We start from the raw sequence: 27,434 nt of genomic DNA on the forward strand, positions 1-27,434 counted from the left end.
AACTGAAAGCACATCTATAACACAGCTGTCTCTCCTATGATATTAAATCACCTCATATTCCTACTGCTTGCAGCTTACATCTTCTTCTGACTTCGGTGAGATGCATAAATAATTTCTTTCTCTTGAGTGTTTCCCGTGAATATATCGTGTTCCCCTAGCAAAACTTCATACGGTTCGACAGCCCGATGGATGCGTGTCTTTCAATTAGAAGCCACTTCGCGACTTGCGTGTCCCTAAATTACCTCAATAGTAGTACCGGGAAGACGCAACCTACAATTGAATGTAGAATCTGGCGAATGTTTGTATCACAGAAGAAGAGAAAAAGGAGAATGAATAATTTCCGTGGTTCGAACGGAATTCCAGCCCGCGACCTCTCCGTTTTCAGTATGCGTTTTATAGGTACCATAAACTAGATTCAACATATTTCTAATGTCTCTGCACCAATATACAGTACCAGCAAATTGTGAGTGTATTTTAATTTTTTCTATTTCATATATGTCTGTCCAAGGTTGTATGTGTATGTTTTAGTTCAAAATGGTTCAAATGGCTCTGAGCACTATGCGACTTAACTGCGGTGGTCATCAGTCCCCTAGAACTTAGAACTACTAAAACCTAACTAACCTAAGGACATCACACACATCCATGCCCGAGGCAGGATTCGAACCTACGACCGTAGCGGTCGCTCGGCTCCAGACTGTAGCGCCTAGAGCCGCACGGCCACTCCGTGTTTTAGTGGGAGAAGAGATGTGTGTATCGTTAAGCTCCTTTTACAGGATCGACTTTCTTGTTTCTGTTGCTATTCAAAACAGGTGAGTCTACTGCAGCGTTTTATTCCCATACTGAGTCTCGTCTGTTTCGAGAGATGATTTTCATTTACACGTTGGCGCCAAAAATTGGGTGTGATTAGAGAGACGCTGCTGTACAGTTTGACATTTGAACTGTGAAAGTGAGGTTGTGAGGGACTATCCTTTTTACGAAAATATCATACTTCAGTACGTGATGTAGAAACAAGCGAGTATAATAGAGTGTATTAGTGACCAAAGAAGAATTCATAGTGGACATTCTCTCAAAGGTCACGTGATAAATTCCTTTCACTCGTGAAAGAATACGAAGCGTGTCATGCAAACATTTCAGAACATATATATACATTTGCTCATAGCAGCAAGTAGCACATGTTTGCTTTATCCTTGGTATCTTATTTTCTTTCTTTTCTGCTACGCTCGCAGGTTCGAATCCTGCCTAGGGCATGGATGTGTGTGATGTCCTTAGGTTAGTTAGGTTTAATTACTTCTAAGTTCTAGTCGACTGATGGCCTCAGAAGTTAAGTCGCATAGTGCTCAGAGCCATTTTTTATGCTTTCAGATATTTCGTCTATCTTGTAAGAGAACATTTGTAGGAAAAAATATCAAGATCAAGGAGACACGAAAGCAGAAAATCCATTTCTATAACAGGAGGGAGCTCGGCGACAACAGGTTGACCTCCTACATTAGCAGACGCCGCCGTAGTCCCTAATCTGAGCGCATGCAGAGCTACACACTAAGCATAATCTGGAGATAATTGACTTCGTACACACACTCTAGTCGTGGTTGGTTGTTGATTTATACGGAGGTACAAAAGATGTACGAGAAGTCGATTTTTAACAGAAAATCGCTGGTGTAAAACAGGATTTAGACCAAAATTACGTGAACAAATCAACGAGATTAGATTTAGTTATTCACTTGCCTTGTTGAATTTGTTGTGGGGTGTACAAAATATTATATGCACTGCTTGGAAGACAATGTTCATTAACCCTATCAATACCAACACAGTTCCCATATCGCGTAATACCAAGGGCATGGGGGTTACTTTGTGCCCACAAAAACCGTAAAAAAGAAATCTTTAAATGTGTAACTTTTATTAACAACGCACTTGTTAAATGGGTACTGATGTATGAGTACAGTACCTGAAAATATTTTTTTGCGCAGTCTGAACAATATCAACGCATTTTCCATGATGTTTGCGCCGAGTACAACTGTACTTTATGAACAGAATAAAAATTTTGAAAAATATAAATTTCGTTAATTGTCGTTGGTTATCTAGATGTGTAAGAATGGTCCTGAACCTGAAAATATTAATATGACATTTGTTGCGAAACGTCACATTACCTAGTAAGACTTAAATTTTTGGGTTACGTTTTACTGAAAATTTTGAAACAGTTACGGAATCCGATTAAGAAATCATAATAATAATATATATTTCTTTTCAAAACTTTAAAATATAGAGTAGCAGACTAAATGATGATGTTTTCAGAAGGTAAGCACCAAGCACCCAAGTAACCAAATAGCCCCCCCCCCCCCCCCCCCCCTCCGCCGCCCATGTCCCCTCGACGCCTTGGTATAGAATGAGTTAATGGGATTTAATTGTTATGCAGATATTAAGAGGACATATTGGTCGGAAAATAGTGCTCTGCAGTTAAAAAACAGCTACTTGTACTCACTGCTCCTGGAATAGTTAGCGCCATGAGAAAGTAAGGCGTTACTACCTCCCATTCAAAAAAAGTTGGATTAATGTATCAACACAAGTCGTCGTCGTGATCATAACTATTTCAAACTTCTGTTTACGCCCCGAGTTCAGTGTTATTCTAGACTCAAGTTCTGGAAACTGAGGATAGCTAAGCTGAAGAACTTCCGTCCACAGGCGCTCGAGCTGAAGGACGCGCCTGGCACACTTCACGCTGTCGAGGGAGACGTTAGCAATGAGGAGAGCATCCTCGCAGCGTTCAAGTGGATCAGGGAGAACCTGACTGGCGTCGACATCCTGGTCAACAACGCCGGCTTGGGCAACGACAGCGACCTGACGTGTGAGTACTTCGTGTCTTTCTAATCACGCCCAGAATCATCTGAGTAGTAATGCGGACGGTGACGATTATTGAACTACTATATGAAAAAATGTAAATTAGTCACAAACTATGGCGTGCACACGCTTCATTCAACATGAAAACTTCACTACAGATATTCGAATTTAGGACATCAAACACTCTCCTGCTTCGTAGGGTCGAGCTCCGTTTTGCATGAACAAAATATTGTCGAAATCAGGGCCACTTTGGGTAATGGGGATGAAATCATCTTCCAAAACCTTCACGTACCGTTCGGTACGATGAATATCGCATCGATTATTCCGTGACAAGACATTGCTTCGTCGCTAAATCAAACTATTTTCATATACTAATTGCCATCATGCTCCACGGCCAACTGTGTAGTTTAACTGTCCTAACGCAAACCGTTCAGAAGTTATGACGATTTTATTTCATACAATTAAATAATTGTCACCGTGTAATTACGGCGAAATGTTCTGTGACCTATCACCTCCGTTAATGAGGCTGAATTGTCACTGCAGATGATGGTATAACATCACAAGGCGGCTCCGAGGCAAAAGAGCGCGCGTTACGTGTACATCTAATCGGTCGCCCGGCCTCGTTGTTCGCCTCTAAACAAAGACATCTCGAACCGCTGAAACGTAGATGATTTTAAAATAAGGAAATGTGACTGAGCTGCTGCCCATCTATGTAATTTCGTAAGTCTTGGAGGTTATTTTTTTTGTAATGTCTTTTTCTTATGTTTAATGTAAAAAGTTTGTGGGACTGTTTAGGTTGACCTATTGCTAACACAACAATTACGAAATTTTTTTTTCAGAAATTAATTATGTTGTTCAAATCAACGTACCATTCAACTGAAGTCGCACTGACGACGCGAAGTTAATTGTTTATTTGAGCAGTCCCGCGAATTGCAGTGCCAGTACTTGTAACGTAGGCTGTGGTCAGCACAGCTCGTCTCTAGAAACTCCACCGGTGAACAGTCGGTCGCCAGTCCCAGTACAATAATTATTTATGTTGTTCCCTAACCAGTTAGTTACCAGTATCTTTTGTGTTGCTAATTTTCTGCATTGGTGAAAACAAACAGTAACTGCCTATCTTCATATGAGCAGCATACATCTCTGTTCACTAGAAAATTTCGTTATGATTTTGTATATTACTAGTATTACTACTATTTCAAAGTTTCTACGCAAATTGTTCGTGAAGTGTTAACGTATTTAATATTCCCTTTACTAGAATATGTATGAGAATATTTGTGCAGTTTCTGACACTCGTGGTTCAATCACAATTACACAAAACTATCAAACCTGTTTTGTCCCAGTGACAACAACCATGCATTTCTTTTCAAATATCAGAGGAAAAAAGAGCGAAATCTGATCTCCCTTAACAAAACAATGTGGAACGATGTATGATCTTGCTTTTCTTCAGTAGAAAAATGTTATACAGCTTGCAGTTAGCAGGTCGTATCCTATTCAAATGTTTTAAAGCAAACCACACCCCCAGCTCAACAAGACTATTCGGTGATTTGAAATTCGTAACATTCCCATCGTATTAAAATCGGCGTTTCATCCCCAGGTCATGGTCCGAGCTTCACGTCTTTCTTGCCTTAATTTTCTTCCGTCCATAGAAACTCAGTATTCGATTTCGGAAATAACTGGAGAGTGATTCACTGCTTCAGCCATCTGAACCTGACTGACTACAACAATGTCTAAAAAGCAAATATCTTTGTTCCTCATGCATTGCGTGTGCCAAAAGTTTAACTTCCTTGGTTGAAGACCACATTCAGTATTTAATGTTATTTTTCCTCCGTCAAAGTTAATCTTTGACAGATTACAGTAACTATATAGTGGAGATACAGTGCCATAAAATATTTCGCAACGTTTCTTTTAAAATACGTTTCATTCAACATAAAGAAAGTAGCAACACACGTAATTTGCTGCATACAACTACATAAAACATGGTTAAAGAAGATTAGACAATATAAAATACGTGTGTGAAGTGTTTTTGCACGCAAAAATCGATGTTTGAATGAAAACGAAGTCGCTGAGGGAACAATGCCTTCTGTTGTAACAGACGAGTATTACCAGCATCTTCAAAGGCGTCATAAATCAGTGTTATTTGGCAAAACGTTACACATTCCTTTGAAACGTTCTTCCTTTTTTCGTGATCGAAGTGCGAATGTGGAGTTTTGTGAAGTGATTAGCCCTAGTATGCATGCTGTTGAAAACACACGTGAATGCACAAGCATGCCCTGAGAGGCCTATCCTCATTTTAAGTTGTTCTCTTTTTATGTATTCATTTTTTAGAGTTGAACTGAGTTATTTCTAAGTTAGTAACATGCTGAAATATTCCTAAGATCTACTAAAATATCTATGAGAGTTTATTTTTATCATTTACAATCACTTACATACAACATATGCAAATAATAATTATATCAATGCACCTATAAGTTGCACTTCTACATGTTATGAGAGTTCTTAATTTAACCTGCTTGTGTTACAAGATCTTTATCGTTCACAATAACATGAATTACAAGCTCTATTTTGATAAACAACTACTCTACATTTCACAAACTCTTGCATTTTTGTTAGTTTACAACACCTGACAAACAAGAAGCATGAATAATGCCATTGAGTTCTTTACAGACATTGTTTCTACACTTTACACATACCTTGTAGTTTTTCGTATGTTTGTTGTGTGGACAATATTTTCACCATTCCTCTTTCCTAGTACAGCTAACTGCTTCAATGGTGAGACATGTTTTTCCATACCACATCTGTACAAGGCCTTAGTTGTTTTCTTTGAGCGATTAGGTAAATGAATTAGAAGCTCAATTAGTGGTCTTACCATTTCTTCTATTAGATCTATTAGGAACAAAGGCCTTCTATCGGTTCTTTCACTATGGTATGTCGGACACCGGAAATACAATAAAATTTCATCGTTCATTGCTCCGACTTGTATCATATTCAACCGTAATGTAAATGGCCATCTCCTTGTTTGTCTCTTGCACGTGTAATATCGCACTTTCTGGTCCATTTGATCTACTCCAGTTTTTGTGAAGCTACAGAACCTCATTGTACTGGTTCGTGTTTTGATTGCCTTTGATCGGTGTCTACGTCGTGGTGCATTGCGCTAATGAGAATTATTGATTTCTCTTTTTCGGAGCATAACTCACCAATGTGATTTCACCACTAAAGGCAAGTAATTTAGATCTAGATAAAAACTCTGCAATTCAAAATTATGTGCCTGGCAGAGGTTTCAGTTAACCACTTTGAAGGTATTTCTTTGCCGTTCCACTCTCGAACGGAGTGCGGGAAAAACGAACACACAAATCTTTCTGTGTGAGCTCTGATTTCTCTTTTCTTATGAAAATGATCGTATTTTCTTATGTATGAGGGCACTAACAGAATATTTCTGCAATCGAAGGAGAAAGTTTGTAATTTATCGTGTAGCCGAAATTTAAGAGATTTCTTTTAGTACTCGCGTAGTGAGAAATACATTTCTCTTGGCACGAACGATTTCACCTTATTGGTGATTTCTGGTATATTTTGTTTGATTGTCTCCACCACTATAATTTGCTACTTAATCATTTCTCCCGCCAGCTAAATACTAGTGAAGGAGTTGTCAACCATAATGTTTTTGAGAATAGTTCTATGCTTTTAGCAAGATCTTTCACCACGTTCAGTCCAGGATTCATTCAGCTTCCTTCCCGTGTACACAAATCCTCCTATAGCAAATGCAGATGTATTATCACATAACCAAAACATCTTTATACCATACTTGGCATTCCAACCCCTCAAGCAGTCCAGGATTCATTCAGCTTCCTTCCCGTGTACACAAATCCTTCTATAGCAAATGCAGATGTATTATCACATAACCAAAACATCTTTATACCATACTTGGCGGATTTTGTGAGCATATACTGGATACAGCCGCATCTGCCATACAATGGGAGTAACTAATCACCAACTGTGAGCGAATCTTTAGGAATCATTCTGTAAACACACTTGTCAAGAAATAGTTCCTCGTACATAGTGAACAGGTGCAAGTTTTTCTTGTACAGACTGAGCTTCACGAATTTTATTGCTCTCTACATATCCTCGAATCAGTTTTTGTGACGTTATACAAAGCATTAGCCTTTACATCCAAGAATAATTCTCTTAAAGGGACATTCCAACTCCTCGCAACACCATCAAGCAGTAAAAGACAAAGAAAACCCTCCATTTCAACAAAAGAAACGTTTCTTCATGTTGTACTATGTGAAGCAACCACTCTTCTGCCTTATACATCTGTGCAGCTGATAACTTCATCTAGTATTTCATTGGAAATGAAATAGTTCCAGGCATCCTTAAGTCCACGGGCTGGAGCGGTCGGCTTCTTTATGATACTGCGAACAAGCATAAGAAAAGTTGCAGGAGGGCCAAAATACCAAATGGTTCCGTTACTATCAATGCATGTGAAATCCTCTCTGAGCTGTTGACGAGGAGCTTCATTTTCAGATTTTGATGACGTTATACTATCTGAAATACTGTAATCTTGCAGAACATTCGTATCAGCGGTTTAAAAGTTTGATTCCTCATTACTTCTCTCTTGAAAACTACTTCCTTCTTCTCATCAATCAGCTTCTTCGAATCACTGAGCGGTAACACTTCCAATAGTAGCTACATTTGCACGTACCGGCTCCCTTATTTTTCTTGACGAAGTCACAACAAAATACTTGTCCCTTGAAAAACAGTTGGTGCAACACTAAACAAGTCACGATGGTAACAATACCGGCATTGGGGCAACAAAAAACTAAACTCACCATGACTGTGGCAGCAACAGCAGAGAACAACAACACCGAGCTACAATATAACATGTGATTGCATAAAGCTGAGAGGTATTTCGATATCTCTAATACATGGAGGTAATTTCTATTACTTTTGCTCTTATGCTACTACTAATACTGCTGCAAGACCAACACTAACTGTACTTCGGTTACTGTTGTATTAATAACTGCTCCTAAAAAATGTATAAGTCAGTGTTGAACAGAGAACAGCAAGGAGGCTCCTGAAGCCTTGCATATGCATTAACGGTGTTTCGGCAAATATTTTGAATAATGCAGAAAGAAAAACAGTTTAGCTCATACTGAATAAGAGAGATGCCACAGGGTACGCGGAAAAATACTGGAAAGGAGTTTGAAATCAAATCAAGAATTACAGGAAACTTTGAAAAGTGAGACCTTCATGGGGCTCTGTGGCCTTGTATGTGCACTGTAGCGTTAAAAAGCACCGGAATGGCTGAGCTCATGGAAAAAATCTGTATAACGTGATGCTGCGGCTATTGATATTTTTGCCAATGCTGTGCGAATATGCCGAATGTGATCTGATATGTCCTCGCGCTATCCTTATCGACCGTGCGTGATAACACATTCAGTGTGTCCGGTCTTATTTCGGAAAATGACGTTGCAGCGTTGTCGTGCGTTGAGTTCTTATTCGTTAGCGAAGATCAAATGTGAAGACTTAGTGACGTGGTTAAAACATAGCGGAATGGAACAGCGCGCTAAAATTATTTCCTGCTGCTACCAGGTCATCCCAGTCTATTTTTGTTATAGCACGAAACTCCATGCTATTAATATTGATAACAAGGGTCACTTCTACTACGCGATGGGTAATCTGATTACAGAACAGTGGTCCTCGCAGTTTACCAGTTTCCGGAGTGGTTTAAACATGAATTACTTCTGCGGCCTTTACTATAATATAGAAATCACTTTGTGGTGTTGCAGATGAGGTTGGTCATCAGCGCTCTCTTTCTTTAGCCGCTTTTAAGGGGTGTGATGGCTATACACAAATATCTACAGTGGGATTAGAAAACGCTGCTTAAGAGTCTGTGGACACATTAAAAGAATGAAGCCTAACATACATACAAAATAAATAGTCGAATTCTTTGACAACAGGAGTAAGACGAAAACGGACGCGATACAATTGACTGTCCATGTAAAAACTAATCTGAAACTCGCAGGGATTACACCCGAAAATGTCCAAAACCACGAAATTTTCAGGACAAAAATTTACAAATGGCAGGGAGACCAATAGGAAAAACCAGAGCGCCCTTTTTATCTTAATAGCTGAGTCTGCTTCCTTGCTTATCACGAGCAGCTGCCTGGCCGCTTGGACCGCCGCCTCGGCTATCTGGCTGCGTCGTTATCTTTTGTGACCCCTCTGACACGCCTGGCGTCCCCTGTTAACTCTATCTCCCCGTATGATTTCTGGTGTATCGTCTGAGAACAACTGCATTTAGACTTGGCTTTTCTGCGGTTACAACACCTCCCCCGCCAGGGAAATTGGCGTTACTCCTCAGAGTAGCGTCAATTGTGACTCTCTTATTTTTTTTCCATTACATGCTTTACAGATTTGTTTATTACATTAGCATCTGATATGTTATATTTTTCATTTTCATTTAGTAAAGTCAAATTCATTAAACACACAATAATACAATTACATTATACATGCCTAACATTCAGTTATGTCAAAAGCATTTGCATTAAAATCAAAAGACACTTTCATTGATACATACATTCACATTTCAATTAGAATTACATTTCAAATACAGTTACATTTCAATTACACATTTCAAATACAGTTACATTTCAATTACATATTTCAAATACAGTTACATTTCAATTACACATTTCAAATACAGTTATTTAACGTCTGTTTCTGAAAGCGACCGTATCACCTTGGTCTTTTCCACATCTTTCATAAATTACTATCTCTTCAGTTTCTTTATTACTGTGTCTTCTAGCTGAACTAGTCTCTGGGTATTGGTTCACTATGGTATTTCTTATACATACTTTTCCACAACAATCACTGTCTTCAAAATATTTCCATATACTTTTAAAACAGTCTTTACAACATTTACAGTTTTTACAACAGCATGTTATTATGATTAGAATAACTATTGATATGGCTACATACGTAGTTATGGAGTAATGTGTGAAGTACCTGGAGTACTTCATTTCCTCCTCTTGTCTCTCTACCATCTTCTGGACATCATCCAGTCTTTTTCCTGCGACTTTCAAGTCGTCTAACTGTGTTATTACCTGGTCCAATGGCAAATCTAATGCTAACGTTGAGACATTCCTTTTTTCCTTGTTTACCACGCAACAATCGAATTCTAGATTGATCTGCGGAACTATGTCTTTCTTCGTCACATTACTCTGAATCACTCTATCTGTTTGTATGAACACTCTAGTGCCATACCCCTCACATTTACTGTAAAAACTAATTTTTCCTACCCCTTTTATTACTAGGTCCTTTGGTGGTTCCCTTCCACACAATACTGTTAAGCCTTCTTCCTTCGGTGCTACATATAGCCATCCGTTACTGTTTAGATGAGTCCAAAGGCTCTGATTCAGTGCGACTATTTTTCGCACACAATCTTCCGGAATTTCTCTTACCGGTTGCAACAATTTGGCTTCACACTCTTCGTGGTCGAATGTTGACAGCAAGGCGAATGCTTGTTTGCACAGTCTCCTATTTTTACTTAGCTCCTTGCATTTTAGTTCCTCCGCAGAAAGTTTCGCGTACTGCCTTTTGGATTCATCTATTAGTAAGAATTCTTTCTCTGGCTGTATGTACACATATTTACCTTTCATGTTTGGAATTTCTTTTGGTAGTGGGAGTACTCTATACAAATTGAAATTGTTATTATTTATTAATGGAATATTAATTACATATCCTAGTATGCTACCCGAGATGAAAACATCTAAATCAATTATTCTTAACAATAGATAACCTGAGGACTCCGTAAGAGGAACAGGAAACTTTACATCTTTTAGTTCTTCCCGTATTAAACTTAGGTATTTTACAATTTGGACTGGATTAATTATATGAGGCTGTAGTATTCCCTTCTGAGCATTTACAATGGCATTTATCATTTGTTCGTATTCCTCTTCGATCTGACCAAACACTGCCGATAGTTGTAATACTTGCTCTGTTACTGTGGCGAAGGACGCTACACGTTTAAACCCTATATCGGTTTCCTTCACGTATTCCTTCATGAATCGTTCTAGTCTTTGCATACCTGTCTTCAGAACGTGCTCATTTGACTCTAGTGTATATACCGTCCTGTTTACTCCCGCCAATGTGGCTCTTACCACTGCCACCTGTTCCTTTGTTAGCCTCAACAACCCTTCTGAGTTTTTCTCCATAGCGTCTATTCTTTCCTTATAGTATGCTGCATCTGCTTCGTCCAACGTCCCGAACAGTATTTTACTTACCTGCCCGACGAAGTTGAATACTCCTCTCTTCCTTCTGGTCTCGTGTTTCGTTAGCTGCTGTACTAAAAGTTGCAATCCTGTGATTTTTTCCACATGATGGGTTACTTGTTGGTCTAGTACCCTGCATTCTATTAATCCTACATTTAATTGTGTTAGTGTTTCTCGGCACCTTTGTACCGCTGCCCTACCACACCTCTCTGCATTCTGAAACCTTTCTGTTATTATATCTAGATTTACGTATGTGACTATTCTCCATGTGGTACTGTATATTTCTACCTGTCCTCTATTATCGTAATATAGTCCTGATGAACTCGGAAATGGCGTCACTTGGTACTCATTTGTTGCATGCTCTGATGCAGTGATGTAGTATGCTGTTATCACTATGACGAATTTCACGACCTGCCACTTGAGTGCCATACCTGAAATTTAAAAAAATTGTTTCAGCCTGTTGGCATGTACTTTTGTTTCCTTATTTCTTTTAACTTTTATTACTACGTTAGGACCTTCCACTTTTACTACTTCAAATGGACCTCTCCATTGTGAATCTAATTTCCGAGATCTACCCCGTCTCACCGACTCATCGTGCAGTATTACTTTATCTCCTACCTTGAAGTTTTTTGGATTTTGTTTCATGTCATACTGTTCCTTACTGATTTTCTTACTTCTTATAATCGAGTCTCTGGCCACTCTGTGGGCTTCCTGCATTCTCGCTCTTAGTTTATTTACATACATTTCATAATTGTAACTTACCTGCTGTGTTTCTTGCTGCAGTACTCCTGGTATGTTAACCTTTCTTCCGTATAGTAATTCAAATGGTGTGTATCCTGTGCTGCTGTGTGGTGTAGTGTTGAACACAAAAATTGCATACGGTACCCATTTGTCCCAAGAACTTTGATCTCCTGTTACAAAGTGTCTGAGATACTCTACAATAGTTCTATGACCTCTTTCTAGTGCACCATTTGATTCAGGGTGGTACGCTGTAGTATTTATACGCTTTACCTTCAACAATTTACATACACTTTTAAATACATCACTCAGAAAGTTAGACCCTTGATCTGTTAATAATACTGATGGAATTCCATACCTTAATACTACGTTTTCCACAAATGCCTCAGCTACTGTTTCGGCATCTTGTTTGTCAATTGGGATTGCTAAGGTAAATTTACTCAGATCGTCTTGGAATGTTAACATGTACCTTTTTCCTGTATTAGATACATCTAGTGGACCCACTATATCCATCGCACACTTTCCGAATACTGTTTCTGCTGTGTCTGTAATTTCTAAGGGCATCCTAGTTTTCATTTGCGTGTTTTTATTCTTTTGACACGATGGGCATTTCCTAATGTAATTTTCAATGTCACGCTTCATTCCGCGCCACTGCTTGTATGCTTTAATTCTTTCGAGTGTCCTGTGCATTCCTTGGTGACCTCCCAAGGGATTGTCATGCATTTCCTTTAGTATATTTTCTTTTTCTTCGGGACTAATTTCCTCACCACTATCCGTTTCCTGTTCTATTTCACTCGACACTTGTGCTTGCCGCACGTTTACGGAACTTTCTTCCCCATTTGCTTTTGCTGCCGAGATCTCTGTCTCCACCTTCTGCTTCGCATCTATCTCTTCCTTCCCTTCATGCCTTATTCTACTCAGCGCATCCGCATTACTATTTAACTTTCCTGGCTTGTATATTACTTCATAATCATACTCCTCGAGTTTCAGTCTCCACTTCAGGAGTCTCGAACTCGGATCTTTGACACTAAATATCCACGTTAGTGGCTTATGGTCTGTCACTACAGTGAACTTTCTGCCATTACATATGGTCTGAACTGTTTTACTGCGTAAACTATAGCCAACAACTCTTTTTCCGTTGTGCTATAATTTAGTTCGGCTTTGTTCAATGCTCTGGATGCATATGCGATGGGCAAGTCTTCGCCAATCTTCTTACCTTGCGATAACACTGCACCCAAGGCTGCGTTACTCGCATCCGTTGTAATGATGAACGGTTTCGTAAAGTCAGGGTACTGAAGTAACGGAGGGTTTATTAATTTCTCTTTTAGTTCTTCGAACGCATTGTTCTGACGTTCGCTCCATCGGTACTCCACTCCCTTTTTTAAGAGCTCATGGAGAGGTTTCGCAATCTTGCTGAAGTTAGCAATGAAACGGCGGTAGTAACCTATCAATCCGAGAAACCCTTTTAGTTCCTTAGTTGTCTTTGGCTGTGGGAAGAACTTCACCTTCTCCATCTTCGCCATATCTGGTGATATTCCTTTGTCAGTGATGCAATGACCTAGGAAGATTACTTCCTTCCTCAGGAATTCACACTTGTCTGGTTGCAGCTTCAAATTGTGCTCTCGCAACCTGTCAAATATTTCCCGGAGCTTTTCGTTATGCTCCTGCAGGTTTTTCCCATAGCATACTATGTCGTCTAGATATACAAAGCATTTCACTCCTTGTAAACCTGCCAAGACTGTATTCATCAGTCTCTGAAAACATCCTGGGGCTCCCTTCAGTCCCATCGGCATTCGTTTGTATTCGTAATGCTGATAGTTTGAGCTAAATGCCGTTTTCTCTCTGTCCTTCTCGTCCGTCAATATTTGATGGTACCCGCTTGCGAGGTCAAGCGTCGAGAAGTACTTAGCTTGCCCTAACTGATCCAGTATCTCGGAGATATTCGGTAGTGGAAATGCATCGCCTACAGTGATATCATTTAATCGTCTGTAGTCCACTACGATTCTACATTTCTGTTTGCCACTAGCGTCTAGCTTCTTTGGAACTAACAGTAACGGTGCGTTCCAAGCGCTCTTACTCTCGACAATTATGTCATCTCTTAGCATCTGCTCTATTTGCTTCCTTAGCACTTCCTTTTGCGCTTCCGGGATCCTGTACGGTCTAGCGTTTACTACCTTTCCCGCGTGTTCCGGTGCAATCGGTATTCTGTGCTTCACTGCGGAAGTATAGGACAGGTTGTCCCCTGGTAGATGAAATACATCTCCGTATTCCGCGCAAACCTCTGCTAGAGCGCTTTTCTCTTCAGCGTTCAAATGATCCATTCTTAATTGCCTTCGCAACACACTAGTACGACTTTCTGTCTTTCCTATGACATTAGTACAACATTTTACTTCGCGTATTTTCCCTACTTTTTCTAATTCTTCCGTCATTAACCTGACGTTTCCTAACTGCACTCTGTCTTCTGACAAGTTTAATGCACTTACTATGCATTTCCCATTTCGCACTTTTACTAACGCTTCAGGTACATGTACCCCTTGTGCAATCTCCTGCCTAGGAATAATCATTTCCTTTTCGATTCCCCTTTTTACATTTCCTTCCACCTTTAATAACATTATTTTTTCCTCTCGGGGCCCTATTTCCCCGCCTACTTCTGAATCTTGTTCGTTCTCATGTCCCTTTGGCTCTTCCTCTACTACTAAGGGTATATCTCGCCCTTTTAGTCTCACTATTTTACCTGCATAGTCTAACTTAACTCTATGCTCTGTCAAGAAATTTCTGCCTATCAGTCCGTCGTACGGAATATCTAATCCTCTCCCGTACACGTGAAATTTTTGCCCTACTTGCTCAGAACCGTCCACACTTAAGTGTACCTGTACCGTACCTATTGTGCTGACGGCCTCACTGGTTACACCTTTTAGCCGAAGCCTTTCCGCTTCATTAATTGCAAGTGTACTATTTATCGGAATACTCGTTCTCTTGAGCAGACACAATTGTGCTCCAGTGTCTATTAGCAACTTCAAATATCTTTTTAATTCTATGCAGTATAAAACCAAAACGTCATTTTCTGTTGCACAGTCGATTACCCTAACTGAGGGTTTACCTATCACAACAAGGCCCGACTGTGCGGCCTTGCCGCCTCTTAGTTTCCCTGCACCACTTTACCGGTTTTGCTCGATACTGGCACCCTGCCTTTTCTCCATGCGTGCCAGGGCCCTGCGTGACAATCTTTCGCGTAATGTCCCGGCCGCGTACACTTGAATCAAGCAACGTCTTTTACCCTCGTACACGGAACTCCACAGTTCCCTGGTAGATTACATTGTGGGCACCTCCACTCTCGTAACCCTCCATCAGCTCCCCTATGATTTCTTCTAAAGTCTCTTGTATCTATCGGCTGAATTTTTCTTAATCTTACCCGGCGTCTGTATGTCCTGGCTTGTCGCACCCGTAACAAAAATTCGTAAACTCTTTGCCCGTCATTATCCGTACTCTTCCCTCTGGCCTATTCTTTCTACACTTGCTTGCCATGTGCCCTCTCAATCCACAATTGAAACATTTCAAATTTGTAATATCTCTGGTATTCTTCACCGTTTCCTTTCCCCGGTTGAAAGTTACTCTTGGGGCTAGTCCCCGCTCTTTCATTGACAGTATTGCACTTTCTTCTTGCAATGCTAGTTCCACGGCCGCTGCTAGCGTGATTTCATCGCCTCTACTTCTTACTATCGTCTGTATTCTATCATTGCTTAACCCTTGTATAAAGCATGCTCTTCCTAGTGAATCAACCAGTTCTATTGCGCCCTTTAAGTTCCCCCTAGCCGTAACTCTGCTTACTGCTTCCCTGAAATCCCTTTGCATTTCATCTATTCGGCTTGCCCATGTCGCAATTGGCTCTCCTTGTCCCTGTCTCGATTGAAATATCTTGCACGCGTAGTAGTCAATGGTACGCTTACTCGCATAATTTTCCTCTAGAACATGTTTTACTTCCTGCCATGTCCCCGTGCGTTCCCTTACTTGCAGCCTCGATCTGGCCTCTCCGGTTATTTTGGCTTTAACAAACTTCAGTAACGTTTCGTGTTCCTCCGGTTTCACAAGTTCAAATGCAGCGTCTACATTTTCAATAAACTCCCTAAGATCTCTCTTATTTCCTTCGAACACTTTTGGAACTATACACAAGGCTTCTTTCACTGATATCTTACCGCTACTGGAGGATGACGGAACTTCGTTAGTTTGGGCCATCTTACCAACTTAACTATGTTAGCGCTTTACAATACAAGATACAAAGTTCTTAATATAATTTTATATGTACCGCTTCTCTTGTGGTGCGCCGTCTGTTCCGCTGATCCGCGTTGTCCCGCGTTGTGCCGCGCTGCTCCGCGCTGTCTCTGTGCTCTCTATGCCCGCGCTGTTCCGCGCTGCCGCGATGCGTCGGCCGCCGCTCTGCTGGGCTGTGCCGACCCCGTCGCTCGCCTCGGCTGCCGCTGCTACGGCTGCTGCCGCTGCTCGGCCCGGACCCCCGGTCTCGAACGCTGGCTGCTTAGGCACCTCTGTGCCTCGTCGCTCCGCGTCGTGCTGCCGCTATCCTGCGTTGCCCTGCACCCGCGAGGACTACTTCTCTGGACTCTGTCGTAGTGGGGCTACTAATGCTGAAAGTTGCGAGTCGCCACAACTTCCTGCTAATTGCCACAGTCGCTGTAGCAAAATCTACTGGCTCCTATCTCCTTTTTGCCTATATGCCTTTGTGGTACCCCACACCTGGCACCAAAACTTTTATTTATGTCGCGTCCCAAGCGTGGGTTTTGCGAGGGATTGAGCGACACGGTTCGTAAACGGGAATTAGCCGGTTGACCTAATTGAGAGGGAGATTTTGATCTGGCTAAGATGTTAAATTCCCTGGTGTGAAGGTACAAGGCTAGGATGTTGGTAGAAGTAAACTCGTATGGACGTTATAAAAGTTCTAATTTATTCATAAAGAATACAGATCACCCTAACTGCGTAGTGATTGTACCTACAGAATAGCCAAGCCCATTACAGAGACGGTGACTGACTTCCACCGTTCTGGCTGCCTGATAGAACTTTCCAGCACTTTGCTGCCCACACTAGCACCCTACGTCAGAGTCCCGCGGTCGCTGCCTAAACGCTCATCGGCGACTATCTCCAACTGTCTGCCTGCAGCCCGCCCTCAGCCCAAGTCGGCTGCTACTCACGCTGACTACCGTCGCTGCCTAAACCCGAGAGAGAGAGCTCCCAGGAGCGGCGTGCCTCCGAGTTTTGTTAGCTCTTCCCCTTCGACCCCGCCAGCGCTTGGCATGACGTAGCGTCGAGTGCAACTTTTCCTTATTAGGGATTGTTTTAGTATTAACTTCAGCACTTTTCTTCAGAAGCTGGGTGGAGGGGTAGAGGGGCCTCTCCCTATATGGTCACGCACTGCGTCCTGAGCCCTTCATTGGCTCCTCGTGACGTAGTGCGGTCCCCACCTAGGGTCCTCTTTCTTTCTCTCTCCGCTCCCAGACTTCTCCCTCTAGCCAAGAGTGTTGATACTGTAAGTTATTGCTTATTAAGGGACCTGCCCAGAGCGCCCTTTTTATCTTAATAGCTGAGTCTGCTTCCTTGCTTATCACGCGCAGCTGCCTGGCCGCTTGGACCGCCGCCTCGGCTATCTGGCTGCGTCGTTATCTTTTGTGACCCCTCTGACACGCCTGGCGTGCCCTGTTAACTCTATCTCCCCGTATGATTTCTGGTGTATCGTCTGAGAACAACTGCATTTAGACTTGGCTTTTCTGCAGTTACAACAAGATGTCCAAAGACTGAGATGCGTTTCTTCCTGATCGTGCTCGTGACTGGTTCTATTTTCATATATGCTGTTTCATTTGATGCTATTCTCCAATGTCCATTTATTTTATACTGTTTAATTATACATGTCCTAATTATTCTTCTTTCTATTTTTACTATTCTGTCAATTTCTGCTGCATTACTTGTTTTGAAGAAAGTTTCAGCTGCATTCGTTACTTCTGGTTGTGTAACTGTTTTATAGTGTTTTAATTTTGCATCTATAGATAGGCTTTTCTTGTTGTATGTAGTTTTGGTAGTGTAATTTGCGTAGTTTAGTTTTTTATTCTATTCTGCCATGATGGCTTCTCATTTAGATTGTATGCATTATTTCGCCTAAATATTTGAATTTATCAACAATTTTGATTTCCTGTTCTTCTATTGTAATATTGTTTGCAAGTGGTAGATCAGTTAGCATAATCTCCGTTTTGTCAAATGATATTCTAAGCCCTACTTTCTCTGCTATTTCTTGTAGTAATTTCACTTGTTGCCTGGCTTCTTGAACGGTGTTGGCTAGGAGAGCAAGATCATCAGCGAATGCCAAGCAGTTTAAGCTATATCATCTTTTGCACTTCCCATTCTTACCATCTTTGGTTTGTCCTTGTACCATTCTCTCATTATGTATTCCAGTGCACAGTTGAACAGTAATGGTGATAGGCAGTCACCTTGTTCTAAGCCTGTTTTTATGAGTAATGGTTCCGAAATTTCTTCTTTAAACTTCACTTTTGATTTGGTGTTGGTTAGAGTGAGTTGTATTATTTTAATTAGTTTTGGATGGAGTCCTAGATTTCTTAAAATTTTTAATACTGAAGGTCTGTGGAGACAGACTTAAAATCTATAGACTTCTTAAAATCTATAGATGTTATTGCCAGAAGTTTGTTCCGTTTCTTGTAGTATGCCATAATCAATTTTCAACTAATTATCTGCCCTGCACAGCTTCTCCATGGTCTGAAACCTCTCTGATCTTCCCCTAACTCCTGTTCTAATTGCTCCTTGATTCTTTCATATAGGATCTTGGATAGAGTTTTGTATGTGCAATCTAGGAGAGAGATCCCTCTGTAGTTGTCTGAGATGCTCTTATCTCCCTTTTTTGTGTAGTGGGTGGATGGTAGCTGTGGTCCAATGTTTGGGGAATCGTTCTGTTACCCAAATTTTTGTTAGAGCCATATGTAAGGAGATCTTGACTGTGTCACTTGCATACTTCCACATTTCAACAAAAACCTTATCTTCTCCACATGCCTTATAATTTTTTTTGTTCTTTAATAATTTTTTCTACTTCTTGGAAGGTTGGAGGGTCTAGTTTGCTAGGTTTGGTTTTTATTGGGGTATTTATGCTGATTTGTAAGGGTTCTTTAGGTTCCTCGCAATTCCGAAGTTTGTTAAATGCTTTTGCCACGTTTTCTGCATTTTCCTTATTACTGTGGTTCTTTCATCTTCATATTTCAGTATTAGTGTAGAGACCTCATATTGTTGTAGTTGTTTCCCAAAGATTTTATAGTAGTTCCTGGAGTTGGTTTTATGATAATTACCTTCTATGAGTCCTTCTAATAATTTCCGGGTATGCAGCCGGATCCCGTCGACATTCTGCCACGATATTTCGGCCCAGAGACGTCCGGCCATCATCAGGTGAGTACACAACTACTGAAGAGCCCAGGTGCAGTCGCGGTATTTATACCGATTCTCGCGAACGTGTTGACATGCGCGGCATAGCCGAGTTGTACGTGCTGCCCTCGGTGGTGAAAGTAAAAGATCATCTAGTCACTGAGTATCGAATGACGCTGTCTATTCCGCTGTGAATGTATAATTTTAATAACAGGATTCCAAGTTTTATCCAGTTGAAAGCCGTTGTCACGATTTATAAGATTATCGGCAAGACGTATTTCCACTGATTCCTTGATTACGGAATCCCAAAATCCGGAAACCGGAGCTAAAATTTTTGTTCCATTGTATTCCATTGAATGTCCCAATCAAATACAGTGCTCTGCTACTGCCGATTTTGACGGTTTCCGCAGACGGCAGTAGCAGAGCACTGTATTTGATTGGGACATTCAATGGAATACAATGGAACAAAAATTTTAGCTCCGGTTTCCGGATTTTGGGATTCCGTAATCAAGGAATCAGTGGAAATACGTCTTGCCGATAATCTTATAAATCGTGACAACGGCTTTCAACTGGATAAAACTTGGAATCCTGTTATTAAAATTATACATTCACAGCGGAATAGACAGCGTCATTCGATACTCAGTGACTAGATGATCTTTTACTTTCACCACCGAGGGCAGCACGTACAACTCGGCTATGCCGCGCATGTCAACACGTTCGCGAGAATCGGTATAAATACCGCGACTGCACCTGGGCTCTTCAGTAGTTGTGTACTCACCTGATGATGGCCGGACGTCTCTGGGCCGAAATATCGTGGCAGAATGTCGACGGGATCCGGCTGCATACCCGGAAATTATTAGAAGAACAAATACGCCGGGAAAATTTCAGAAGTCACACCTTCTATGAGTTTATAATATCTTCATGGAATCCTCTCTTGATTCTTCTAATATTTTGTGTGAATTTTCTTTCATTTTTTTTAGGTTGATGGCATTTTCTTCAGTCTTATGTGTTTGAAACTTTAACCATGCTTCGTGTCTATCTTCATGGAATTTGTCAGATTCTGATGTCCACCATGCATATTTCCTTCGAGGGTTCAAGCGTGCTAGATTCTCTGCTTCTTTCTTAAGATTAGTCACTAGTTGTTCTAGATCATCTGTTAATTTGATGGTTTGTGTTGTTTGTTCCTATTTATTATTTTTAATTAGCTGATGTGGGTCAAACCTTCTTTTTATTTTATTAATTTTTCCGGTCCTCTTCTTTACCGGAGTGAATCTGATTTTAATTTTAACTATATAATGGTCTGAGCCTGTGTCTGCTCCTCTCAGTACTTTAACATTGTGGATCTCCTTATGAAAATTTTTGTCCATGCAGGCATGGTCTAGCTGCCTATCCCCCTTCCTCCAGTCTGGATGTTTCCATGTTTTAAGTTTACTTGGCTTCCTCTTAAAGTATGTTGATTTAGATATAAGGTTGTGTTCTCTGCAGAGTTCTAAATGTCTTTGACCGTTTTTATTTGTAATTTTATGTTGACTCAATTTTCCAATTATATCTTTATATTTCCTTTCTTTTCCCAACTGAGCATTGAAATCTCCCAATAAGATTTTTACATTCTTTTTATGTACTCTGTTCATAGTTTGTTCTAGAAGGTCCCAAAATTTATCTACCTCTTCCTTTGTTTTTGTTAGACTTTTTTTCATTTGTTGGGGCCTGAACATTTATTATTGTATAGGTTTTATTCATTGTTTTAAAGCTTAGAGTCGCAGTCCTTGGTGATACTGCTTGGAAATCCGTTACTGAATCCATTATTTTTATGTTTACTAAAAACCCTGTTCCAAACTGGGGACATTGTTTCATTGCCCTCGGTCCTGGTTTCCCAATATAAATTCTGTATCCTTGTGATTCGAATGTGTCCTCTGTGGTGTTTCTCATTTCTTGGATCCCTGTTATTAAAATGTTTTGTTTATTTAGTTCATCTATGAGCTCCTTGAGTTTTCCGGTCTGAAGTAGTGAGTTTATGTTGTGTGTTGCCATATAATTTATCTGCTCATGTTTAATCTTCTTTTTGTGTTTTAGTATGCATTTTGATGGTTGCAAACGCTCCGATTCGTTGCTGTCTTCTAGTTGACTACCCACTGAATCCGACGTAGTCTTTTCCTGTCTTTTTTCCTAAAAGACCTTTCCATTTTCGACTTTCGAAGGTTGTCAACCGTAGTTGGAGCAAGCTCCGATTTACAACAACGGTTGTTAACCTCAGAGGGTGTGTTTCACCTCCGAGAGCTATTTTATTTCACTCAAGTCCGCCGGTAAACCTGTGAGGACTTCCGTATCTGCCACCTGGGACGCGCCACGTAGGAGTATCACCTCTCCTCCTACTATGACAGCATAGTACGTTCGTGGAATGTATCTCAGTACAAAATTTAACTGCATTAAATTTTCTACAAAAAGGCCCTGTTTATTTTTTCTGTACGACTAACAGTTTGCGAGCGGATATAAAAATTTTGCACATGGTACTTTAAGGATTTGCAGGTTGCATAATACCCAGATGTAGAGGCAGCTGATTCACCCTGTAAAGTTCAGGCAAGAGCATTAAGGTTGAGGAAAGATATGATGGACAGGTTATGTTGGTAAGACAAGAGCGCTAAGTAAATCTCTGCGCTTGTCTGCTTGTAGCCAACATATCTGTTCAGAAGACGGCCAAATATTATCAGAGATTCGAACATCACAGATATTTTGAACCTTGCAGTGTAACACTGCTATAATCAACAACTGGAAGTGCAAATGTTTGTACAAGTTACGTCTTCAGGTCGAAAGGGAAGAGCTTTCTATATTTTTGTAGCACATGGAGAGATTATGATGTCTTCTTGCAGCCATATGTTCAGCCCAGATTAGCTTTTCATTTATTATTACTCTCAGACTCTTTGCCGAGGGATACACGTCGACATTGTTCCCATTTAGGATTAACGATTGTAGAGATTCCGGATTTTTCAGGGTAATGAACCAAGAATTTCCTAGCAGGACCGCTTGGTTTTATGTTGATTGAATTTTAACCCTATATCCCAGCTGCATGCAGAGAGGCCAAGGGATTTCCATACCCTCTGTGGTCTCTACTGTCTTATCAAAGAACACTACCCCTTATATCTCTCCTCGACCTTAACGTTCTTGCCTGAACAACAAGACAGAAACACCTTTTCCTTTCAGAGTAAAATCTTTTCTGTACCACAACATCGTGCAGTCATCTTCTCGAAGTTCTTCCCAGTAGCAGGAACCCGACACTGGAACAACTTCCCGCATTACATTACAGTACTACATAACATCTCCAGCTTCAGAAGACAGGTAAGCTACTAAAGAAACATCAACGCTACTGTTGTCCCTGTACGCATTCGATAGCCTTGTACATGGCTCATCCCAACCTGATCTCCCTCATTTCCCAGTATTCTCAGCCGACGTAGTCCCCTTAAATTTTCTTTCCTCACAACTCCCTATGTCAGAAAGCATTAATTTTTTTATACCTATGAATTCTTCTTATAACTCTATCATTTTCGTTGTTAGTGTCACCGTTAATGTCACTGTTATTATTATTATTATTATTATTATTATTATCATTATTATTAGTGGTTGCAGCTGCAGCTGTACACGTAATGCCAGTACAAACTTTGTTAGTTCATAGTCAGTATAACTTCAGACGCTCAGGTTATTTTAATACCAGTTGTCATATTAAAATTATTTCTTAGATGGCTATGCTGTAATAGATATTGTGTGTGTGTGTGTGTGTGTGTGTGTGTGTGTGTGTGTGTGTGTGTGTGTGTGTGAGTGAGTGAGTGAAACCCTGTGCCTGATGTCCCTAATCGGATCAAGTTAAATAAAAAAATATATTCTGTACCCATTTCAATAGTGAACACAGATCAATATTGAAATCCTCGACAGCTACTTCCGAGCTTTTGGACAACATGTCAACCAGGATACAAGCTTTGTACGGTTTGGAGCGACACGCTATATAATTTCATCCACGAGATTTTGATTTCATTGAATTTCAAAGATGTGCACTTCCGAACAGGTTGCTTTTATTTTGGTTATTGTTTTGCTTATATTTCACAGTACCGTTGGGCTTTCATTGACCGCTCCCCTTGAACCTAAGACCACACATCTTAGCGCACATCTAGTTGGAGCAAGACATCTTCTGGTCAGCCTATAGAAGTAGTGATAGCGAGGTGCTCTGTTCCAATTTTTTTTTTTGTGGTACTACTTCATAGATTCATTGAGTAAGATGTCTAGATAACAATTTTGTTTTTCGGGTGTGTGTTTGAGCAGCTGGTAAGACGGAAGACTGGAAGCGCATCCTGGACGTCAACGTGCTGGGTCTGAGCATCTGCACCAGGGAGGCCGTGCAGGACATGTTGAGGAGGGGCGTCGACGACGGCTTCATCATCCACATCGGCAGGTGAAGAGAGCTGGGCAGTGAGCAGCTTAACGCGCCGGAGTGAGGTGGTACCGTGTAGGGGCTGACGTCTCTCACCTTTGTTACACTAGCGAATACTTTGGAACCCAGATGGAAACATTCGTATGTCTACCTCCACACTGAGTTTTCTGTAAAGAGACGTAGATAGTGAAAACTTGACGTCGCCTACAGTCCTACTCGGACCGCACCTTCGTTTGCGACTTCGCAGAAAATTTCGTATTTAGTTAACATGCTCCTACGATATGATATAGGCTAAGACAGGCTTCGCGAAGGTCTCTCGTAACCTCTTCAACTAAAATATCGAAATACTTCAGAAGCTAAAGAATAACAAGAATTCATACTAAAATACTGTACTGATACCAACTTAAGGTGCGGTCACATGCTGGCCGGAGTGGCCGAGCGGTTATAGGTGCTACAGTCTGGAGCCGATTGACCGCTACGGTCGCAGGTTCGAATCCTGCCTCGGGCATGGATGTGTGTGATGTCCTTAGGTTAGTTAGGTTTAAGTAGTTCTAAGTTCTAGGCGACTGATGACCTCAGACGTTAAGTCGCATAGTGCTCAGAGCCATTTTTTGCGGTCACATGGGCCATAAAGCTGCATGTTGCCGAAATTATATGCCGACAATATTATCTGGGAATATAATGGCCAAACGAATTGCAACCGCATGTAGTACAACATTACCGGTCACTACTGTCTAGCAATGTTTGCGGCAGTACATTTCCAGGGCAAAGTTTTCACGGGGAGCCACACTATTGCCACAAAATGGACGAAAGCCAGCTAGTAGAATTTAGTGAAGCTATTGCTTTTACGTCACACAAAGAATCAAGATACCAAAAACAAGAGAAATCGAGATTTGTAGATGCATTCTTTTTTCGAGTAGGGGGAATGCTTCATAAAATTTAACTAGTGAACTGATGCGGTAGCTGTCCCAGAGTTATACTAGAATGTCAACAGACGATTTCGATTATTTCGTACAAACAGTTTGTCCGGAATTCATAACACCGACACAGATGAGAAAGTTTACCAGGTACTACCCGACTGGCAATCATCCTTCGGTGTTTAGCTCCTTGTGTGTAGAAGTTTAACATATCTGTTTCAAGTTCGCTATTTGTCAATAAGCCTCGTGTAGCCAGAAGTATGCAATGCTTTGATAGAAGGACCGAAAGATTTCATTAAGGAAGGTTTGAAATACTAGTACAATTTTTCTATTGTTTTGGTCGCCAGCACAAACCAATGTTTACAAATTCCTGCTCCCCTCTTCCTATCAAACTTTTTTTCTTCTCATTTGGCATAGGTCCAAAGACTCCGGAATTTTTGCCTGTTTAAATCGGAGCTCATCAGTTCGTCAATTGGACTTTTTTCATTCTGCGGTCTTTGTAAACATTAGTTTCGACGTCCCATAGCTCTGGTTGCAGATGAAACGCATTTATAAAATTCATTGTTCTCTCCATTGCTGTACACAACAAAATCACGACAGCAAACAACGACAGCATGTGTGCTTATATGTAGGCGCATAAACTTCCGAACAAAAGCGAAACGATGTTGTATTCTGCAATATTGACCAGCCACACCACGAAAGTGCAGTCTACTGCAGTTAGAATGCAGCAATGTTGATGGCAACGCTATTGCCACCAAACATTCCCGTAAAGTCTGGCCCATCTAAACACCCCTTTACAGAGTTCTTAACGTTACCTACTTCGCTGCTGCAGCTGATTTACTATAACGGATTTTTCAGAAATCGAATACGTTAGTATATGTGGTCAGTCGTGCTACTTTTACCTTTTTGCCATAAACTGAATTCGGTAGTCAACAAGTCTTTTTTTTTCTCACGCTATGTCTATAGAATATTTTGGCTACACTTACGGTGTCCGCGGCCCTTCGTTTGTGTGTTGCTGCTGTCAATTCGTTGTCATTGGTCGTAGCCAAACGTGAGCTAGTATACGGTAGCCAATGAGAAACGCTCAGTATTTTTATTTTGATTGTCGCAAACATTTGGTTGTTGTTGTTGTGCTCTTCAGTCCAGAGGCTGGTTTGATACAGCTCTCCATGCTACCCTATCCTGTACAAGATTCTTCATCTCGAACTACCTACTGCAACCTACATGCTTCTGAATCAGCTTAGTGTATTCATCTCTTGATCTCCCTCTACGATTTATACCCTTCACGCTGTCCTCCAATACTATATTGATCCCTTGATACCTCAGAACATGTCCTACCAACCGATCCCTTCTTCTAGTCAAGTTGTGCCACAAATTCCTCTTTTCCCCAATTCTATTCAATATCACCTCATTAGTTATGGGATCTATCCATCTAATCTTCAGCATTCTTCTGTTGCACCATATTTCGAAAGCCTCTATTCTCTTCTTCTTTAAACTATTTATCCTCTATGTTTCACTTCCATGCATGGCTACACTCCATACAAATATTTTCAGAATAGAGTTCCTGAAATTTAAATCTATATTTGATGTTAAGGAAACAGAAACGCTTTCCTTGCCATTGCCAGTTTGCATTTTGTATCCTCTCTACTTCGACCATCATCAGTTATTTTGCTCCATGAATAACAAAACTCATCTACTAGTTTAAGTGTCTCATTTCCTAGTCTTATTCCCTCACCATCACCGGATTTAATTAGACTACATTCCATTATCCTCGTTTTGCTTTTGTTGATGTTCGTCTTATAGCCTCCTTTCAACACACTGTCCATCTCGCTCAGCTGCTCTTCCAGGTCCTTTGTTGCTGTCTCTGACAGAATTACAATGTCATCGGCGAACCTTAAAGTTTTAATTACTTCTCCATGGATTTTACTTCCTACTCCAAATTTTTCTTTTGTTTCCATTACTGCTTGCTCGATATACCGACTGAATAACATCGGGGATAGGCTACAATCCTGTATCACTCCTTTCCAAACCACTGCTTCCATTTCATGCCCCTCGACTCTTATAACTTCCATCTGGTTTCTGTGAAAATTATAAATAGACTTTCGTTCCCTGTATTTGACCCCTCCACCTTGAGAATCTGAAAGAGAATATTCCAGTCAACATTGTCAAAAGCTTTCTCCAAGTCTACAAATGGTAGAAACGTAGGTTTGGCTTTCCCTAATCTATCTTCTAAGATAAGTTGTAGGGTCAGTACTGCCTCATGTGATCCAACATTTCTACGGAATCCAAACTAATCTTCCCCAAGGTCGGCTTTTACCAATTTATCCATTCGTCTGAAAATAATTCATGTTAGTATTTTGCAGCCGTGACTTATTAAACTGATAGTTCAGTAATTTTCACACCTGTCAACACCTCCTTTCTTTGGGATTGGAATTATTATATTCTCCTTGAAGTCTGATGGTATTTCCAGGTCTCATACATCTTGTTCACCAGATGGTAGACTTTTGTCAGGGTTGCCTCTCCCAAAGCTGTCAGTAGTTCTAATGAATGTTGTCTTCTTCCGGGGCCTTGTTTCGACTCAGGTCTTTCAGTGCTCTGTCAAACACTTCACGCAGTATCGTATCTCCCATTTCATCTTCATCTACATCCTCTTCCATTTCCATAATATTGTCCTCAAGTACATCGCTCTTGTATATACCCTCTATATACTCCTTCCACCTTTCTGCTTTCCCCTCTTTGCTTAAAACTGGGTTGCCATCTGAGTTCTTGATATTCACACAAATGGTTCTCTTCTCTCCAAAGGTCTCTTTAAATTTCCTGTAGACAGTATCTATCGTA

At 40.7% G+C, this 27,434-nt stretch overlaps 1 protein-coding gene across 1 annotated transcript in view; it reads left to right on the forward strand.

Annotated features, from left to right (window-relative positions):
- Nucleotides 1–27,434, forward strand: part of LOC126336249 (dehydrogenase/reductase SDR family member 11-like) — a 51,283-nt gene that overhangs the window by 3,352 nt on the left and 20,497 nt on the right. Inside the window, exons 2-3 of the mRNA XM_049999742.1 lie at nt 2,677–2,839; nt 23,571–23,700. Of these exons, the coding sequence (XP_049855699.1) occupies nt 2,677–2,839; nt 23,571–23,700 (293 nt within the window). The remainder of the gene's footprint in view (nt 1–2,676; nt 2,840–23,570; nt 23,701–27,434) is intronic.

This window comes from Schistocerca gregaria, chromosome 2 (genome assembly GCF_023897955.1).
Source record: "Schistocerca gregaria isolate iqSchGreg1 chromosome 2, iqSchGreg1.2, whole genome shotgun sequence".
Lineage (NCBI taxonomy): Eukaryota > Metazoa > Arthropoda > Insecta > Orthoptera > Acrididae > Schistocerca > Schistocerca gregaria.